At 34.5% G+C, this 15,982-nt stretch overlaps 1 protein-coding gene across 3 annotated transcripts in view; it reads left to right on the top strand.

The window, feature by feature from the left end:
- The window catches only part of CCSER1 (coiled-coil serine rich protein 1), a 1,484,089-nt gene that overhangs the window by 1,434,511 nt on the left and 33,596 nt on the right, over positions 1-15,982 (top strand). For 2 of the 3 annotated variants that reach the window (XM_055296998.2, XM_055296995.2), the window contains one exon: positions 12,693-15,713. In XM_055296998.2, the coding sequence (XP_055152973.2) occupies positions 12,693-13,178 (486 nt within the window). In that variant the 3' untranslated portion in view covers positions 13,179-15,713. Of the gene's footprint in view, positions 1-12,692; positions 15,714-15,982 lie in introns of those variants that run through there. The other variant, XM_055296996.2, reaches the window with a different exon arrangement.

Raw genomic sequence — 15,982 nt, 5'->3', positions numbered from 1 at the left:
AAACAACAGATTGATATTATGAAATTACTGTATTTTTATTTCACTTCCTTGCTCATATTATCTCTTAGATTAGGTAAATATGTTACTTATAGAAGTTTCCAAGGAGAGCATACAGGGAAAAATTCTTGTAAGATAGAATCATTTAAGCAAGAAATTTAGGGCTCACATTATTTAATCATGTTAATAAGGACTAAAAAAAGAGGGATGAACAATAAGTTTGATTCTTAATCAATTTAATGATATACAATATATTTGTTTATTCATTTGTTGGACTCCAGAATTTCTACCACATAAAGCCACAGCGATTGGCTATAAAGTCTATGAATTATTCACGTGAGACATTATGTGAATCTAAAGTTTTTTTGAGATTATTTATTAAATACTATTCTCATTCAAGAAGCATTTTATTACATAATATGTGCTAGGTGTTGGACAGCAGGGTATCTAGACAAGAGGCTCTTTTTTTTATGTTTTGCTATACTAAGCCACTACAGTTGTTCACTATTCTGCATTCCTATGCAAATACAGAAAATTATTTTCCACTCCTTTCCCTCAGGCATATAAATTTAACTTAAATCTTTAACTCATTCTTTCATTTAGAAATCACATATTTCTGGAATACCAGTTGTGCAGAATTATATTTTTATAGATTTCTTCTGAATTGAGTCCTTAATCATACTCCTGTTATTGCTTTTATAAGCAATAATTGTCTGAAATTCTCATTTAAATCACCTTTTAACTAAGGAGAATTACTGACACAGAGTGGGTGATCACACACACACACACACACACACTCTCTCTCACACATACATTAGTGTTAAAGACAACTTAACTGTTCTACAAGATTTGGTTCTGCCTAGAGTTCATTTACTCTAATTATAAACAGAACAGTCAAAACATGCCTAGCGGCTTCTGGGAAAACTGTTGTATGTTTTCACTTTTCCTTTGAAGAGAGAGGTGCTGTGATTTTACTCTCTCGGGAGCTCTGCTGGCCTTATTAGCATTCACCTTGCTTATCTCATGCATGTCTTCTAATCCTGTTTGAGTCCTAAATGCCCACCAGTAGAATTTAGAAGCGAGGTTGAACCAGAAGTAATTTAACTCTGGACAATGTGCACCATTCCACACCTCTTGGTAATTTGTGCAATCTGAAAAAAAATCAGGTCCTGTCTGCTAGAACCTTTGGATGTTTCTTTTTGGTTATTACATCAACTTATTACAGGGCTTCCTGCTTGTAAAGCAGTAACTACTTCTTTACACAATCTCTCTGTAGTAGAGTGTTTCCTAGACCTTTAACAGAACTCTTTATCACTGAAAACAGATTCCACATCTAAGGCTACAAACAGACACAGCAATGGTGCCAAAACCTTTTGAAGAGAAATTCTATTTCTCAGTGATGACAGGAAAAGGCCAGCCTGTTATTTTTAAATTTGGTTTGAGTCTACATTGGCCCTTTAATGATTGTACTTGAGAAAGAGGCACATTTTAGGAGTGCCTGTTTGCTTTACATCGACACATTACGTCGTGATATATCAAAAGGAGCATTTACTTTGTAAGTAGTTTATAAATGCTCTCATTGTGTACTACTACGTTGGATTGATTTAGTAAAGGAGATGATGTTTTTTAAAATTAATAATTATAAGGGCCCAGAAGAATGACTGGTATATAATAAGGATTATATGTGTTTGCAAACTAAGTAACATAAAAATTGTAAAGGCTTAATTTCACTCTCATAATGGCTATAAATGATAAAAAGGTAGAAATGTATGTATAATGGTTTTCTTTCTTGGTATGTATATCACTGACCATTTTTATCTGTTTAATTTAAGGAAGCATTGTAGTTTAGGGCAGTGGTTCTCAACTGGGGGCAATTTTGCTGCCATCCCCCACCCCTTGGGGACATTTGGCAATGTATGGAGACATTTTTAGTTGTCACAACTGGGTGACAGAGAGGTACCCCGGCTTCTGTAGGTACAGGACAAGGATGCTACTAACATCCTGCAATGTACATGATGGTACCAATAACAATAAACATACAGTACATAAGATGAAAATGCTTATTTACATTTAAGATTTATTTATAAATTTCAATATTTTATTGTGAGTAATATTCATACATGCTTTTATTCAAAGCACTTTTCTTACATGTAATTATATTTAACAGTATAGGGATAATGGCTTCTTGATATCACAGCATTGCATGTTTCTATTATTCTGCCTGTAGGTTTCTATGTTTATGTATTTGTAATTAATTAAATTAATATATGTATTATAGAGTGTATTCTGTCGTTTGTTTGTAATGCCTCAGCTTATGCATTCATCATTAATTTTCTGAAATAATAAAGTGATCTACTCAATCAGTCTCCAAGCAACTAGACCAGCGTCAAATGGGTCAGTCAGTTGCTGAGTTTTTATTCTAAGGAATATCTTGCTACTACTACTAAATTATCAAAATTTATTATTTTTATAAATTAGAGAATATTATGGCCACTGTCATTTGTATTTCAGAAGTTAAAATATTTACATAAATAGAAGATAAAGGAGTTGAGTTAAACATATTTTAATGCGAGTATTTTTATAGCTCTGGATTTTATCCAAAGATGTGTGTACCCACTATTTATGTTTACACAATGGGGCTGGGAAGCAATTAAAAATTGCAGCCATACAATATCTCCCTTTCAATTCCTTTTCTACAGTATTGACAAAATACACTGAAATTGATTTTTTTCATTTGCTTTGATATCTAATGCTGTAGATATAATGTCATATTGCTTTGGTGGTTCTGAAAGATCTGTTAGATAAGCCATTTTAATAAGGAAAGTCCAGTAGATTATTTTCCAGACTGTATAAATATTAATGGAGTTCTTAGTAAATGCCAGGTGCTGGTAGGACATGTGTATTCAGCATTGAACAAGACAGGCAGAGTCCCTGCCCTTATGAAACTTATATTCTATTTGACCTGGTGTGTTAGTCCACTCTCACACTGCTAATGAAGACATACTTGACTTACGAAACTTACAATCATGGTGGAAGGGGAAGCAAATACGTCCTTCTTCATATGATGGCAGGAAGAATTGCTGAGCAAAGGGGGGAACCTCTTATAAAACTATCTGATCTCGTGAGAACTCAGTCACTGTCATGAGAATAGCAGCATGGGGGTAACTGCCACAGAGTCTCTCCCATGACATGTGGGGATTACGGGAACTACAACTCAAGATGAGATTTGGCTGGGGACACAGACAAACCATATCACCTGGGTACTATAATGGGCAGAGGTAAATGTGTCTATTCTTGGAGATAAAATATATAGTATTCTCATTGTGTATCTTAACCTGCAGGTCTCATTAATAGGAAACCATGAACTTATGCAGAAGACACATTTCTCAGTGTGAATTATCCATACAAAAGTGACTACTTAGCTTCTACTACAAGAACTGTAACCAAGAATAATTCTGATTCACTTTAACATAATTTAATATTTATCTACTCTTTCAATTGAATTCATGTTATAATGTTGATATTTTCATTAATCTTTCAAATATTTTTAGATTCTGTTTAACATTAGTTATTTTTCTAATACCAGTTTTCCTAGATGGCTATTGGGGATTGTTTCAAGTCTATTCCTTTAAGAACAATTCTTGTAAAGCAATATTTTTTTTGTAAAGTGGAGAACATTTGCAGGAAAAATATATTTTAAAGGCAATGAAAATAATCATGTACAGAGTTCTTATGTATGCAAGCAATTATAACAGAATAATTTTGCCTGATAACATTCATGGCAACTACCAATAATTTTTCCAAAACAAGGAAAAAGACGTCAGAAAAAAGAAAACGTTATTACATATTCATTAATCAGTGATTGAAGTATTTCTCCCCTCCCCCATGAATTCTATCATCACATCATCCAGCCTTAACAAATTTAGGCTTTGCACATTGGCATGATTATTGTATTTCTGTTTTTCACCAAGAGACAAGTTTTTAATATAATAGAATCCCTAAATATCAGGTTTCATTTTACAATCAATGCTTTTAACCAGGTTGCAGTTGTAATGGAGTTTAAATTGCCCGTGCAATGTGTATTGTATCATAGCTTCATATTTTCCTTTCTTTAATTGTTATATGCAATGTTGGTGCTACATTTGTTACTAAAGAATGTTTTCTAACAGCTTACTGTACTTGATGTTATACCAAAAATAATTTTGTATACAGAAAGCCAAGAAAAAAAAACAGGGTATAATTTTAATATTAATGAAATAAATATTTTTAACCTAGTAGAGACAGGGTTTCACCATGTTGGCCAGGATGGTCTCGATCTCTTTTTTTTTTTAATTTTATTATTATTATACTTTAAGTTTTAGAGTACATGTGCACAATGTGCAGGTTTGTTACATATGTATCCATGTGCCATGTTGGTGTGCTGCACCCATTAAATCATCATTTAGCATTAGGTATATCTCCTAATGCTGTCCCTCCCCCCTCCCCCCACTCCACAACAGTCCCCAGAGTGTGATGTTCCCCTTCCCGTGTCCATGTGTTCTCATTGTTCAATTCCCACCTATAAGTGAGAACATGCGGTGTCTGGTTTTTTGTCCTTGTGATAGTTTACTGAGAATGATGATTTCCAGTTTCATCCATGTCCCTACAAAGGACATGAACTCAACATTTTTTATGGCTGCATTGTATTCCATGGTGTATATGTGCCACATTTTCTTAATCCAGTCTATCCTTGTTGTTGGACATCTGGCTTGGTTCCAAGTCTTTGCTATTGTGAATAGTGCCACAATAAACGTATGTGTGCATGTGTCTTTATAGCAGCATGATTTATATTCCTTTGGGTATATACCCAGTAATGGGATGGCTGGGTCAAATGGTATTTCTAGTTCTAGATCCCGGAGCAATCACCACACTGTCTTCCACAATGGTTGAACTAGTTTACAGTCTCACCAACAGTGTAAAAGTGTTCCTATTTCTCCACATCCTCTCCAGCACCTGTTGTTTCCTGACTTTTTAATGATGGCCATTCTAACTGGTGTGAGATGGTATCTCATTGTGGTTTTGATTTGCATTTCTCTGATGGCCAGTGATGATGAGCATTTCTTCATGTGTTTTTTGGCTGCATAAATGTCTTCTTTTGAGAAGTGTCTGTTCATGTCCTTTGCCCACTTTTTGATGGGGTTGTTTGTTTTTTTCTTGTAAATTTGTTTGAGTTCATTGTAGATTCTGGATATTAACCCTTTGTCAGATGAGTAGGTTGCGAAAGTTTTCTCCCATTCTGTAGGTTGCCTGTTCACTCTGATGGTAGTTTCTTTTGCTGTGAAGAAGCTCTTTAGTTTAATTAGATCCCATTTGTCAATTTTGGCTTTTGTTGCCATTGCTTTTGGTGTTTTAGACATGAAGTCCTTGCCCATGCCTATGTCCTGAATGATAATGCCTAGGTTTTCTTCTAGGGTTTTTATGATTTTAGGTCTAACATGTAAGTCTTTAATCCATCTTGAATTAATTTTGTATAAGGTGTAAGAAAGGGATCCAGTTTCAGCTTTCTACATATGGCTAGCCAGTTTTCCCAGCACCATTTATTAAATAGGGAATCCTTTCCCCATTGCTTATTTTTGTCAGGTTTGTCAAAGATCAGATAGTTGTAGATATGCGGCGTTATTTCTGAGGGCTCTGTTCTGTTCCATTGATCTATATCTCTGTTGTGGTACCAGTACCATGCTGTTTTGGTTACTGTAGCCTTGTACTATAGTTTGAAGTCAGGTAACGTGATGCCACCAGCTTTGTTCTTTTGGCTTAGGATTGACTTGGCGATGCAGGCTCTTTTTTGGTTCCATATGAACTTTAAAGTAGTTTTTTCCAATTCTGTGAAGAAAGTCATTGGTAGCTTGATGGGGATGGCATTGAATCTATAAATTACCTTGGGCAGTATGGCCATTTTCACGATATTGATTTTTCCCACCCATGAGCATGGAATGTTCTTCCATTTGTTTGTTTCCTCTTTTATTTCATTGAGCAGTGGTTTGTAGTTCTCCTTGAAGAGGTCCTTCACATCCCTTGTAAGTTGGATTCCTAGGTATTTTATTCTCTTTGAAGCAATTGTGAATGGGAATTCACTCATGATTTGGCTCTCTGTTTGTTATTGGTGTATAAGAATGCTTGTGATTTTTGTACATTGATTTTGTATCCTGAGACTTTGCTGAAGTTGCTTATCAGCTTAAGGAGATTTTGGGCTGAGACGATGGGGTTTTCTAGATATACAATCATGTCATCTGCAAACAGGGACAATTTGACTTCATCTTTTCCTAACTGAATACCCTTTATTTCCTTCTCCTGCCTAATTGCCCTGGGCAGAACTTCCAACACTATGTTGAATAGCAGTGGTGAGAGAGGGCATCCCTGTCTTGTGCCAGTTTTCAAAGGGAATGCTTCCAGTTTTTGCCCATTCAGTATGATATTGGCTGTGGGTTAGTCATAGATAGCTCTTATTATTTTGAGATACGTCCCATCAATACCTAATTTATTGAGAGTTTTTAACATGAAGAGTTGTTGAATTTTGTCAAAGGCCTTTTCTGCATCTATTGAGATAATCATGTGGTTTTTGTCTTTGGTTCTGTTTATATACTGGATTACATTTATTGATTTGAGTATGTGGAACCAGCCTTGCATCCCAGGGATGAAGCCCACTTGATCATGGTGGATAAGCTTTTTGATGTGCTCCTGGATTTGGTTTGCCAGTATTTTATTGAGGATTTTTGAATCAATGTTCATCAAGGATATTGGTCTGAAATTCTCTTTTTTGGTTGTGTCACTGCCTAGCTTTGGTATCAGGATGATGCTGGCCTCATAAAATGAGTTAGGGAGGATTCCCTCTTTTTCTATTGATTGGAATAGCTTCAGAAGTAATGGTACCATTTCCTCCTTGTACCTCTGGTAGAATTCGGCTGTGAATCCATCTGGTCCTGGACTCTTTTTGGTTGGTAAGCTATTGATTATTGCCTCAATTTCAGAGCCTGTTATTGGTCTGTTCAGAGATTCAACTTCTTCCTAGTTTAGTCTTGGGAGGGTGTATGTGTCAAGGAATTTATCCATTTCTTCTGGATTTTCTAGTTTTTTTGCATAGAGGTGTTTGTAGTATTCTCTGATGGTAGTTTGTATTTCTGTGGGATGGTGGTGATATCCCCTTTATCATTTTTTATTGTATCTATTTGATTCTTCTCTCTTTTCTTCTTTATTAGTCTTGCTAGTGGTCTATCAATTTTGTTGATCTTTTCAAAAAACCAGCTCCTGGATTCATTAATTTTTTGAAGGGTTTTTTGTGTCTCTATTTCCTTCGGTTCTGCTCTGATTTTAGTTATTTCTTGCCTTCTGCTAGCTTTTGAATGTGTTTGCTCTTGTTTTTCTAGTTCTTTTAATTGTGATGTTAGGGTGTCAATTTTGGATCTTTCCTACTTTCTCTTGTGGGCATTTAATGCTATAAATTTCCCTCTACATACTGCTTTGAATGTGTCCCAGAGATTCTGGTATGTTGTGTCTTTGTTCTCGTTGGTTTCAAAGAACATCTTTATTTCTGCCTTCATTTCGCTAGGTACCCAATAGTCATTCAGGAGCAGGTTGTTCAGTTTCCATGTAGTTGAGCGGTTTTGAGTGAGTTTCTTAATCCTGAGTTCTAGTTTGATTGCACTGTGGTCTGAGAGACAGTTTGTTATAATTTCTGTTCTTTTACATTTGCTGAGGAGAGCTTTACTTCCAACTCTGTGGTCAATTTTGGAATAGGTGTGGTGTGGTGCTGAAAAAAATGTATATTCTGTTGATTTGGGGTGGAGAGTTCTGTAGATGTCTGTTAGGTCCCAATCTCTTGACCTGGTGATCCACCCGCCTCGCCTCCCAAAGTGCTGGGATTACAGGTGTGAGCCACGGCGCCCAGCCCTCATGCTTTTTTCTTAAGTAAAAACCCAATGCTTTATGAAATCTAGAGAGGGAATATACCTATGTTTGGATGACACTGAATCATTGAGAAAAATGCAAAAGGACTGTCTGTCAAATGCCGAACAAGGCAACTGAACACAAAATAAATTGCAATGAGAGGCTGGTGTGACTTACTAATGGATCACACAGGCTGAAATAAGTGAATGTGGTTTATTTCTTTTTTAAATCAGCATCAGGTGTTTTGTTTGTTTTTCATTTCCTGGTGGTGTATTAAATAATAATGTGTTTTAAAAATTAGTATTTTCTTGCATTTGATGAAATACAGGCTATAGGCTATTGTAAAGCAATGAGAGGAAGACAATTAAAAGGTAACAATGAACTTATTATAATGTGCACACTTGACTGATTAATCACTAGATTATCCATCCTTTCATCCTCATTAGGATTCTATGGATAGGTAATAAGCTAGCTTCATGACAACTAAATTGTGCAGAATCTGACATAATTACATGAGTTTCAGGAGGCTTAATTCTGATTTTGAGAAAAATGTGGCTAGACACATGCATTAAAATTACCTTCAGGGATCTCAAATTCTTCAGAGGTAATAAACATTGATTAACATCATGACATGGAAATTATTTTCCTCTGGGCCAAGGCAACCAAATCCAAATGTATATATATATATATATATATACCCAAATATATCTGTCTGTCTATCTATCTAGATTCCCATCCTTCCTATCCAAATATTTATGCCAAAATGTATTTTAATATTTTGTGTCAAGAGGATGTTTCCTATGTATTTATAAACATATTCCAAAACATATAGCATAAAATATATATTTTAAACCTAGAATTTTAGAATTGGAAAGCAACTGAATGATTGTTGGAGTTTCTTCAAGATCTAAATTCTATTGTCTTACATTTTATTCATTTCATTCAATGGACTTAGAAACTGAAGCCCAGAATAATTAATTTATTCATTCCATGTTACACAGTTCAATGGTAGCACAACCAACATTAGAGTCTTTTGGCTCGAGGTTCACTGTTCTACTAGCTCAAATTGTCCTATAATATATTAAACACACAGTAGGATAATTAGCGTAGTGGATGGTATGATATGCCTCCTACTTTTCCCTTTCTCTGCCTCAAACAAATACACTTTCAAGACTGAAGTCTTAATTTTTGCTGTTGCTGACAATGTTGGCAACTGATAGCTCTCAAGTAAATTTCTCTCCAATAATTTCCCTGTTTTAAAAAAAAAAAGCAAAACCAAAAAAACCTACTTACCCAATACCATAGCCCTTCCCAGGGCCTGCCATTGTCCAATAACTGGATGATGGGATATAAGACTCCCACCGACTTGCCTGAATTGGAGACCACTATTAAGAGCCATCCCAAATTCAGACGTCCCTATGTGATCAGTTGAGATAGTGTAATTGCACAGAATTTAATTTCTCACTCTGCCTGACTCTGCTTTCTTCATTCTCCATACTTGTTGGGCTAAGAACACTCCCCAATACATTTCTTACAAACATCTGTCTCAGAGTCTGTGTTCTGTGGAACCAAACTACAACAATAAATATAAAATTACTTGAATTTTCTAGAGAAAATGACTTTCCTTTAAAACAGGGATAAAAGTGTTCCAAGTGGTTAGGTTCTAAAGGATGAAATAAATACCTCTCAAAGTAGTTTCAAGGTCTGTTAGTTACATTATATTGTTACTGTGATGATGATGATGATGATTGTCGTTGTGATTAAGGTAACTACATTCCAGGTATATTAGGCATTTTATAATCAAGGAGATCATTAAATATTTATAATAATCCTTTATGAAGGTATGGATATAAATATAAAACTTCATTTCTCAGATGAGGAAATTGGCAGCTTAGGAAGCTTAGGTAACTTGCCATGTTCACTAAACTAGAAAGTGTCTGACTTGAAGCTGACTTAAGGTAGCATTTGGGTCTTATATGAACAGCACTATTTCACAGCATGTATGCAGCACCTTGTCCTCAGTGTGGCCAATAAATATTTATCACAAGAATAAATGAATTCGTATATATCTGACCCTACCCATACGATTCACCCCTGCACAGTGCAATCTCCTATGTACACTGTGAGCTTTGGAGATAATAGTAAACATCACAGAGAACTTAAAAAAAAAAACCAAGGGGAAAAAAACTAACACGTCAAAAACAAACTATGCTACATAAACATAAATGGTTGATTTAAATGTGTATTTTCCTTTAAAAATTGAGAGTAAGAATCCCCATCTTGCTTCTTTTGATAGTAGATCCACATGTGCCTTCTAAGTACCAGATATTGTACCAGAGAAGAGGTGCTGAGGCTGCCTGTGTGACTGAGTTATTTATTTGATCCTGTTCAATATGTCTTTTTAAAACTGTATATTCAATTTAATATAATATGCCAGGAGAATTAAAATGATCACATAAAGAAAATAATGAATATTCCCTCAAAGGTAATGAAGTCTACTCGTACCATTTCTACTTTCCTAGGCAGCATCTGTTGAAATAGAAATGAAAAAGAAATGTAACCACTGGTATTATCATTATGGACTTATTAATGTTGCATTCATCCCCAATTTTTTCCACAATATTTCATAAGCAGCACCCATGATATGTCTAACATTTGGCCACAGATATTGAGCACAAGGTTGATTTGGGGGTTGGTTGGTAACAATTAAATAAACGTATAAGTTTACAGGGATGGAGAAAAAAGAAAAGATCACATTTCTAATAAGTCCATAGCCTAGAGTATTGGAAAAGAGCCAAGAAGAAGAAAGTGAGCTAGACAAGTTCCCAAATGACGAAAATGGAATCAAAATAGTTTATTCCTTTTACTCCTAAAAAGTCTGAGGCATCTCTTGTGAGTCTTACAATGTTTCCTTTCTACACCTAATTACCAGCCTACCTACGTCTACTCCAAATCTAAGTTAAAACAGCATATTAGAAGTCACAGAGGGGGAGGTCTGCTGTAAGTAGCTTATCACAAAAGTATAAATAAGTAAAGATGACATCACAAACATCAAAACAATAAAAAGGAAAGATGACATCACAGACATCAAGACAATGAAAAGGAAAGTCCTGAGTAACAAAATCCTTCCCTCTGACATCACTGAGTTTAAGGACGCCTAGTGGGTCTTTGTTTTGTAGAAAAGAAAAGGAGGGAGACTTATTTCAGTAATAATCATTTTGAGGCATCAGCTCATATTACAACATTTTTCTGCATGTAATTAATTTTAGAAAAATGTGATGAAGTTTTGAAAAATTCCCCTGGAAATACTCGAGGAAGAAGGAACTGGCAGATAATCAAACAGACGGCCTGTCCTACACTAGCTTAGGATAAAATCAAACTCTGTGCTACAATTTTCCAGTCTGTATAATGGGAATAGAAGAAGCTACCTCAAAAGGCTCTTGTGAAGGGTGAATATATGAGAGCAATAGCAGAGTGTTTGAAATATGATACACACCCAATAAATATTATGTATTATCTCAAATAAACTTTATTCAGCAAATATTTATTAAATGGTTAATATGTGCCAGGCAATTGTGTCAGAAAGAAAGAGTAGAAATGAAGAGAAATGGATGACTTGAGATTATATTTTGTAAATAGCAAGGACCTGATTTTAAGGTGTATGAAGAAAAGAGAGAAAAGAATAATTTTCAGGTGTTGGCCTGAATGTGGTGCCATTTACTGAGAAGGGAAATTCTTGGGGAGGTATGAGTTTCACAGTTGAGAATCAAGTTTTATTTTGTTTGGTTTGATATTATGCCAAATTAGTAATATTAATATAAATAATATTAATCAAACAAAAAAGTGATGATGGCTAAATAAGCAAATGAGCCTGCTGCTATCTATAGTGCTCTTCTCTCTTCTCCCTTGTCTGTTTCTCTTCATTTTTATCCTCTTTCTTTGTAGCAACAATAAATCCTTCATTTTTTGCAAGCAGAACAATTAAGCCAGCCAGTCTCAGTTTTTACTTCAGTGTGTTTTTCTACACAAACACAGTGCTGTCTTCAGGAGGAATATGAGTGCTAGCTTGTAATCTTTGCTTCTTCACAGCATGATTCAATGAGCTATGCCTTGTTTTTATTACTAGAGTATACAATTCTTATGAGCAAGAAGGTAGTATGTACTTGTGGATCTAATTTTGATTAATAAATTGCATCCAAAAGCCTAAATGAACCATGTATTGAAACTTCTAATAAGTTGTCTATTGGTCTTCTTAGATTATTGTAGTTACTTGTGTGTTTTTAGTTTCTTTAATTTCTTGCTTACCACTTGGGTGATACAAATCATGATACTGATAATTCTATAAACTCTCTGGACATATATTTAAGTAACTATAGCATATTAAACCAACAAAAACTAATGGCCTCATATGTCTATATTCATCACTTATTAAAATAATCTGTATTTTCATACTCTGGTATCGCTTCGGATCATATAAATCTTTCACCTTAATAAAATAATCTGTATTTTCTGTGAAGTTATATAATTCAAATTTAGTAAATTAGATAAACAAATATCAAAATGCCTTTTAGAGTAAATTAACCATTTAATCACTATGTGTAATAGTATTGCACTGGAAAATTTAATCCCATGGATAATTGTATTGATAATTTTATAAACCTCATTGAAAATTTACAGGTTCAGACACAAATGTATAAATATCACTCTGTATTGTAGGTATGCTATGAAAGTGTTTTTTTAAGACATCTTTTTCTTTCCGTGTCTTACCATAGGCTACATATCGAAATCGAATTGTGAGCCAAAATCTCAGCACAAGGGACAGAAAAGCAATACATACTCCCACCGAGGACCGTTTTAGGTATTCGGCAGCGGACCAGACAAGCCCCTACAAAAACAAGACCTGTCAACTCCCAAGTCTCTGTTTAAGTAATTTCCTGAAGGACAAGGAACTAGCAGAAGTTATCAAACATTCAAGAGGAACTTATGAAACCTTCACTTCAGAGGTTACACAGAACTTACGGGCCACCGTTGGGCAGAGCTCTCTGAAGCCAATAGCTAAGACAGAAGGGCTCTCCACGTTCTTAGAGAAACCAAAGGACCAAGTTGCTATGGCCCGACAGCATTCGACCTTTACAGGCAGGTTTGGACAGCCACCCAGAGGGCCAATCTCTTTACACATGTACAGCAGGAAGAATGTGTTTCTCCACCATAATTTACACAGCACTGAGCTGCAGACTCTAGGCCAGCAGGATGGGTAATTAAATCACCCTATTCCTGTCTTTGGGTAGGATAAAGATGGTTAGTGTTTCTCGTGCATAGTTCATATTAAAATTGTCATGTACTTTTTCTTACATTTTAGTTCTAAACAAAGACTTGTGTTATTGGGTTTTTTTTCTTAGTCATAAACAAAGACTTGTGTTGTGGTCTTTTTTTTCCCAAGACTGAAAGTTTGAGCATGTTAATTGAACTAGGTTGAATTGCCTTGAAGACTTTACTATATATGTGTATAATAAATGGGACCATCATGATCGTTTATATAGTCCATAATTTATTTATTTTTTATCTCTATCACTTACTGATATGCATTAAGGTTTCAGAAGATAATATCAAATAGCAATCTGTTCACTGTTAATGGTGTTACTATAAAAGTAGACCTGATGAACAATAGATAAAGGAATTATAAAGAATTTTAAATTATATAGTTAATAGAAGGAGGAAAAAAGAGAAATGTTAAAGTCTTATATTTGGTGGTATATTTATTTGAAGAATGTGGCTTGCATGTAACCTAGAGATGTGTTTGTCTCTATTACATACATTCAAGCTCATCTTGTGATACTAGTAAGGGGGAAATGGTTGTATTTTTTTTCCTTTAAACATTTAGTTCATACTTGTTCACGAAGGATTTCAGACAGAGTAATTGCTAGCCAAATAGAGAATGACAGCTCTGATCTTTGAAAAATTTTGCTTTTAGTTTTTGTTATTGATGTTGAAGTACCGTGACATAACACAAGATGATAAAGTTAGTCGAATTTTGTTAAATGATGCATAAAGACTGACATGCTATATTCTTTGAGCCACTGTCATGGCAATATAAGCATTTTTTCAGAATTTCAAGGATGAAACGTCCTAAGAAAATTATTCTTTTTCCTTCCTTATTTTATAAAATGTTCTTTTTTATGTAAATCCAATTTTGGTTTATATACATCAACCTATATCTATAATTTTATGAACTGAGGAACAGAAAGTCAGTATTTTATTAGCCAGCATACAATATTCTGACTATGCAGAAATCTAGATTTAGAAGAAAAAGTAAAGTAAATGTGAACATTGGCAATTTAATCTTAGAAATAAGCTTCTAACAGGAATATTTAAAACCCATTTGATGTCAAATATTTCTCTTTGACAAATAAGGCCCAAATATGTCATAATATGTTATATACTGATGTGCACATGAGATAGATCAATATATGAATTGATCTATGGATAATTCCATCATGTTCAATTAGTAGCAGAGCAGAATCAAAGAGTACAATTAAATACATAAATAAATATTTTTTAAAAGGCTAATAGGAATCAAGGCTGCGGTTTTCCTATACACATCAGAGCTGTTAAGTATATCCACATTAGCCATAGCCCATGCAAATTGAAACTGTCATACCTACTGCATGATCTGTTTCCCTTGCATTTTCTAACAGACAGAATCTGTCAGCGTGCACAAGCAAGATGAATAAAGGGAAATTGAGATAGCAGTTTTAGCATGGCATCTGACAACTTGCTTAAATTAAAGCTATGTGCAAAATGCATCTCCTATTATAAAAATGTATTTGTGCTCTGTGCTTTGGGGAAAAGCCATTAGACACTCCACCCCTGAGCTTTAACTACTGAACTTTGATATATTTGCAAACTTAGATTGGAACTGATAAAGTAAGGAGTCGAGTGGATATGTTGTACTTGTAATTTTGGTTTACCGAAGGAACACACATGTGCATCAAGGCAGACATTTGCCAAATGTTTTCTTTCTTTGCGTGTTTGTAATTCTGCCAAAAGAGAACAATATACACTGCAAATTGCTTGACTTAATGAGATTGCTATCTAAAGTTCCCACCATACTTTGGAAGCTATAATGGTCATGCAGATATACACTTTGGGCTGGGCAATATTTAAGAAATGATAGGAAAATAGAAAAATTATGATTTTTAATTGTGGAATTCAGCTTGATTTGTCCTAAATGTTGGTGTCTGTTGCTAGAGTATTTTAAATCTGTAAATAAATAAGCATGATAAAAATAATCAAGGATTTTTTCCCAGGATATGGAAGAACTATGTATCACAAATAATGTTTTTGATTTGGACTTTTGGAGTTGATAGTTTTGTTTTCCTGGAAGATAGACTTTTGAATTATACTTTATAAAAATAATCTATTTAAAGAAGATCTGTCATTTAATAGACATTTTAAGAGATGTTTTAAACACTAGTATTTTCTTGAAAAATCTTTTTTAAAGCTGAATCATTCAAAAGAAAACCTGGATTAAACAGTTCGATTTTAAAAGGAAGGGTATTTTTTGGAAATATCATCTTAAAGCTGTTTTGTATCAGTATTTTCAGCATTGTTATAATATTATTTGTAATACTAAGAGTAACTCAGGCCTGGAGAAGGTGTAAGCCCACTATGCTAATGTACATCAGTAACTGTAAAACAGGGGTTCTTTGTACGTTCCTCTTGTGTATATATAGTAACTTATCACAATGGCATGTGGGCATTCTTTCAGTGAATTGCTTTCTTTGTACTAAAATCTCTAGTTTTCTAAGACAGTTCCATGTATAAAAATGATTTATACATTTCTCCAAGGCGGTACATATCCAAAGACATGACACCAGGGGGAAAAAGTGCTTGTTTTTCTGATGGAAGCAGTGGTCTTTTCTTTTCTTTCCTCTTCCTTTTGTGCATGTGTATGTGTAGCTAAGCCTAAATAACCCCGTGAAATTTCTGCTGCAAATTGTCTCTTCTGAATTTAGAATGTGTTTTAAAGGAACACTTAGGAAGAGAAATACCTTGAAGAAAA

The sequence above is a fragment of the Symphalangus syndactylus genome, chromosome 10 (genome assembly GCF_028878055.3).
Source record: "Symphalangus syndactylus isolate Jambi chromosome 10, NHGRI_mSymSyn1-v2.1_pri, whole genome shotgun sequence".
NCBI lineage: Eukaryota > Metazoa > Chordata > Mammalia > Primates > Hylobatidae > Symphalangus > Symphalangus syndactylus.
The sequence above is the reverse complement of the archived record's forward strand: the minus strand, read 5'-3'. Positions and strand labels throughout refer to the sequence as shown.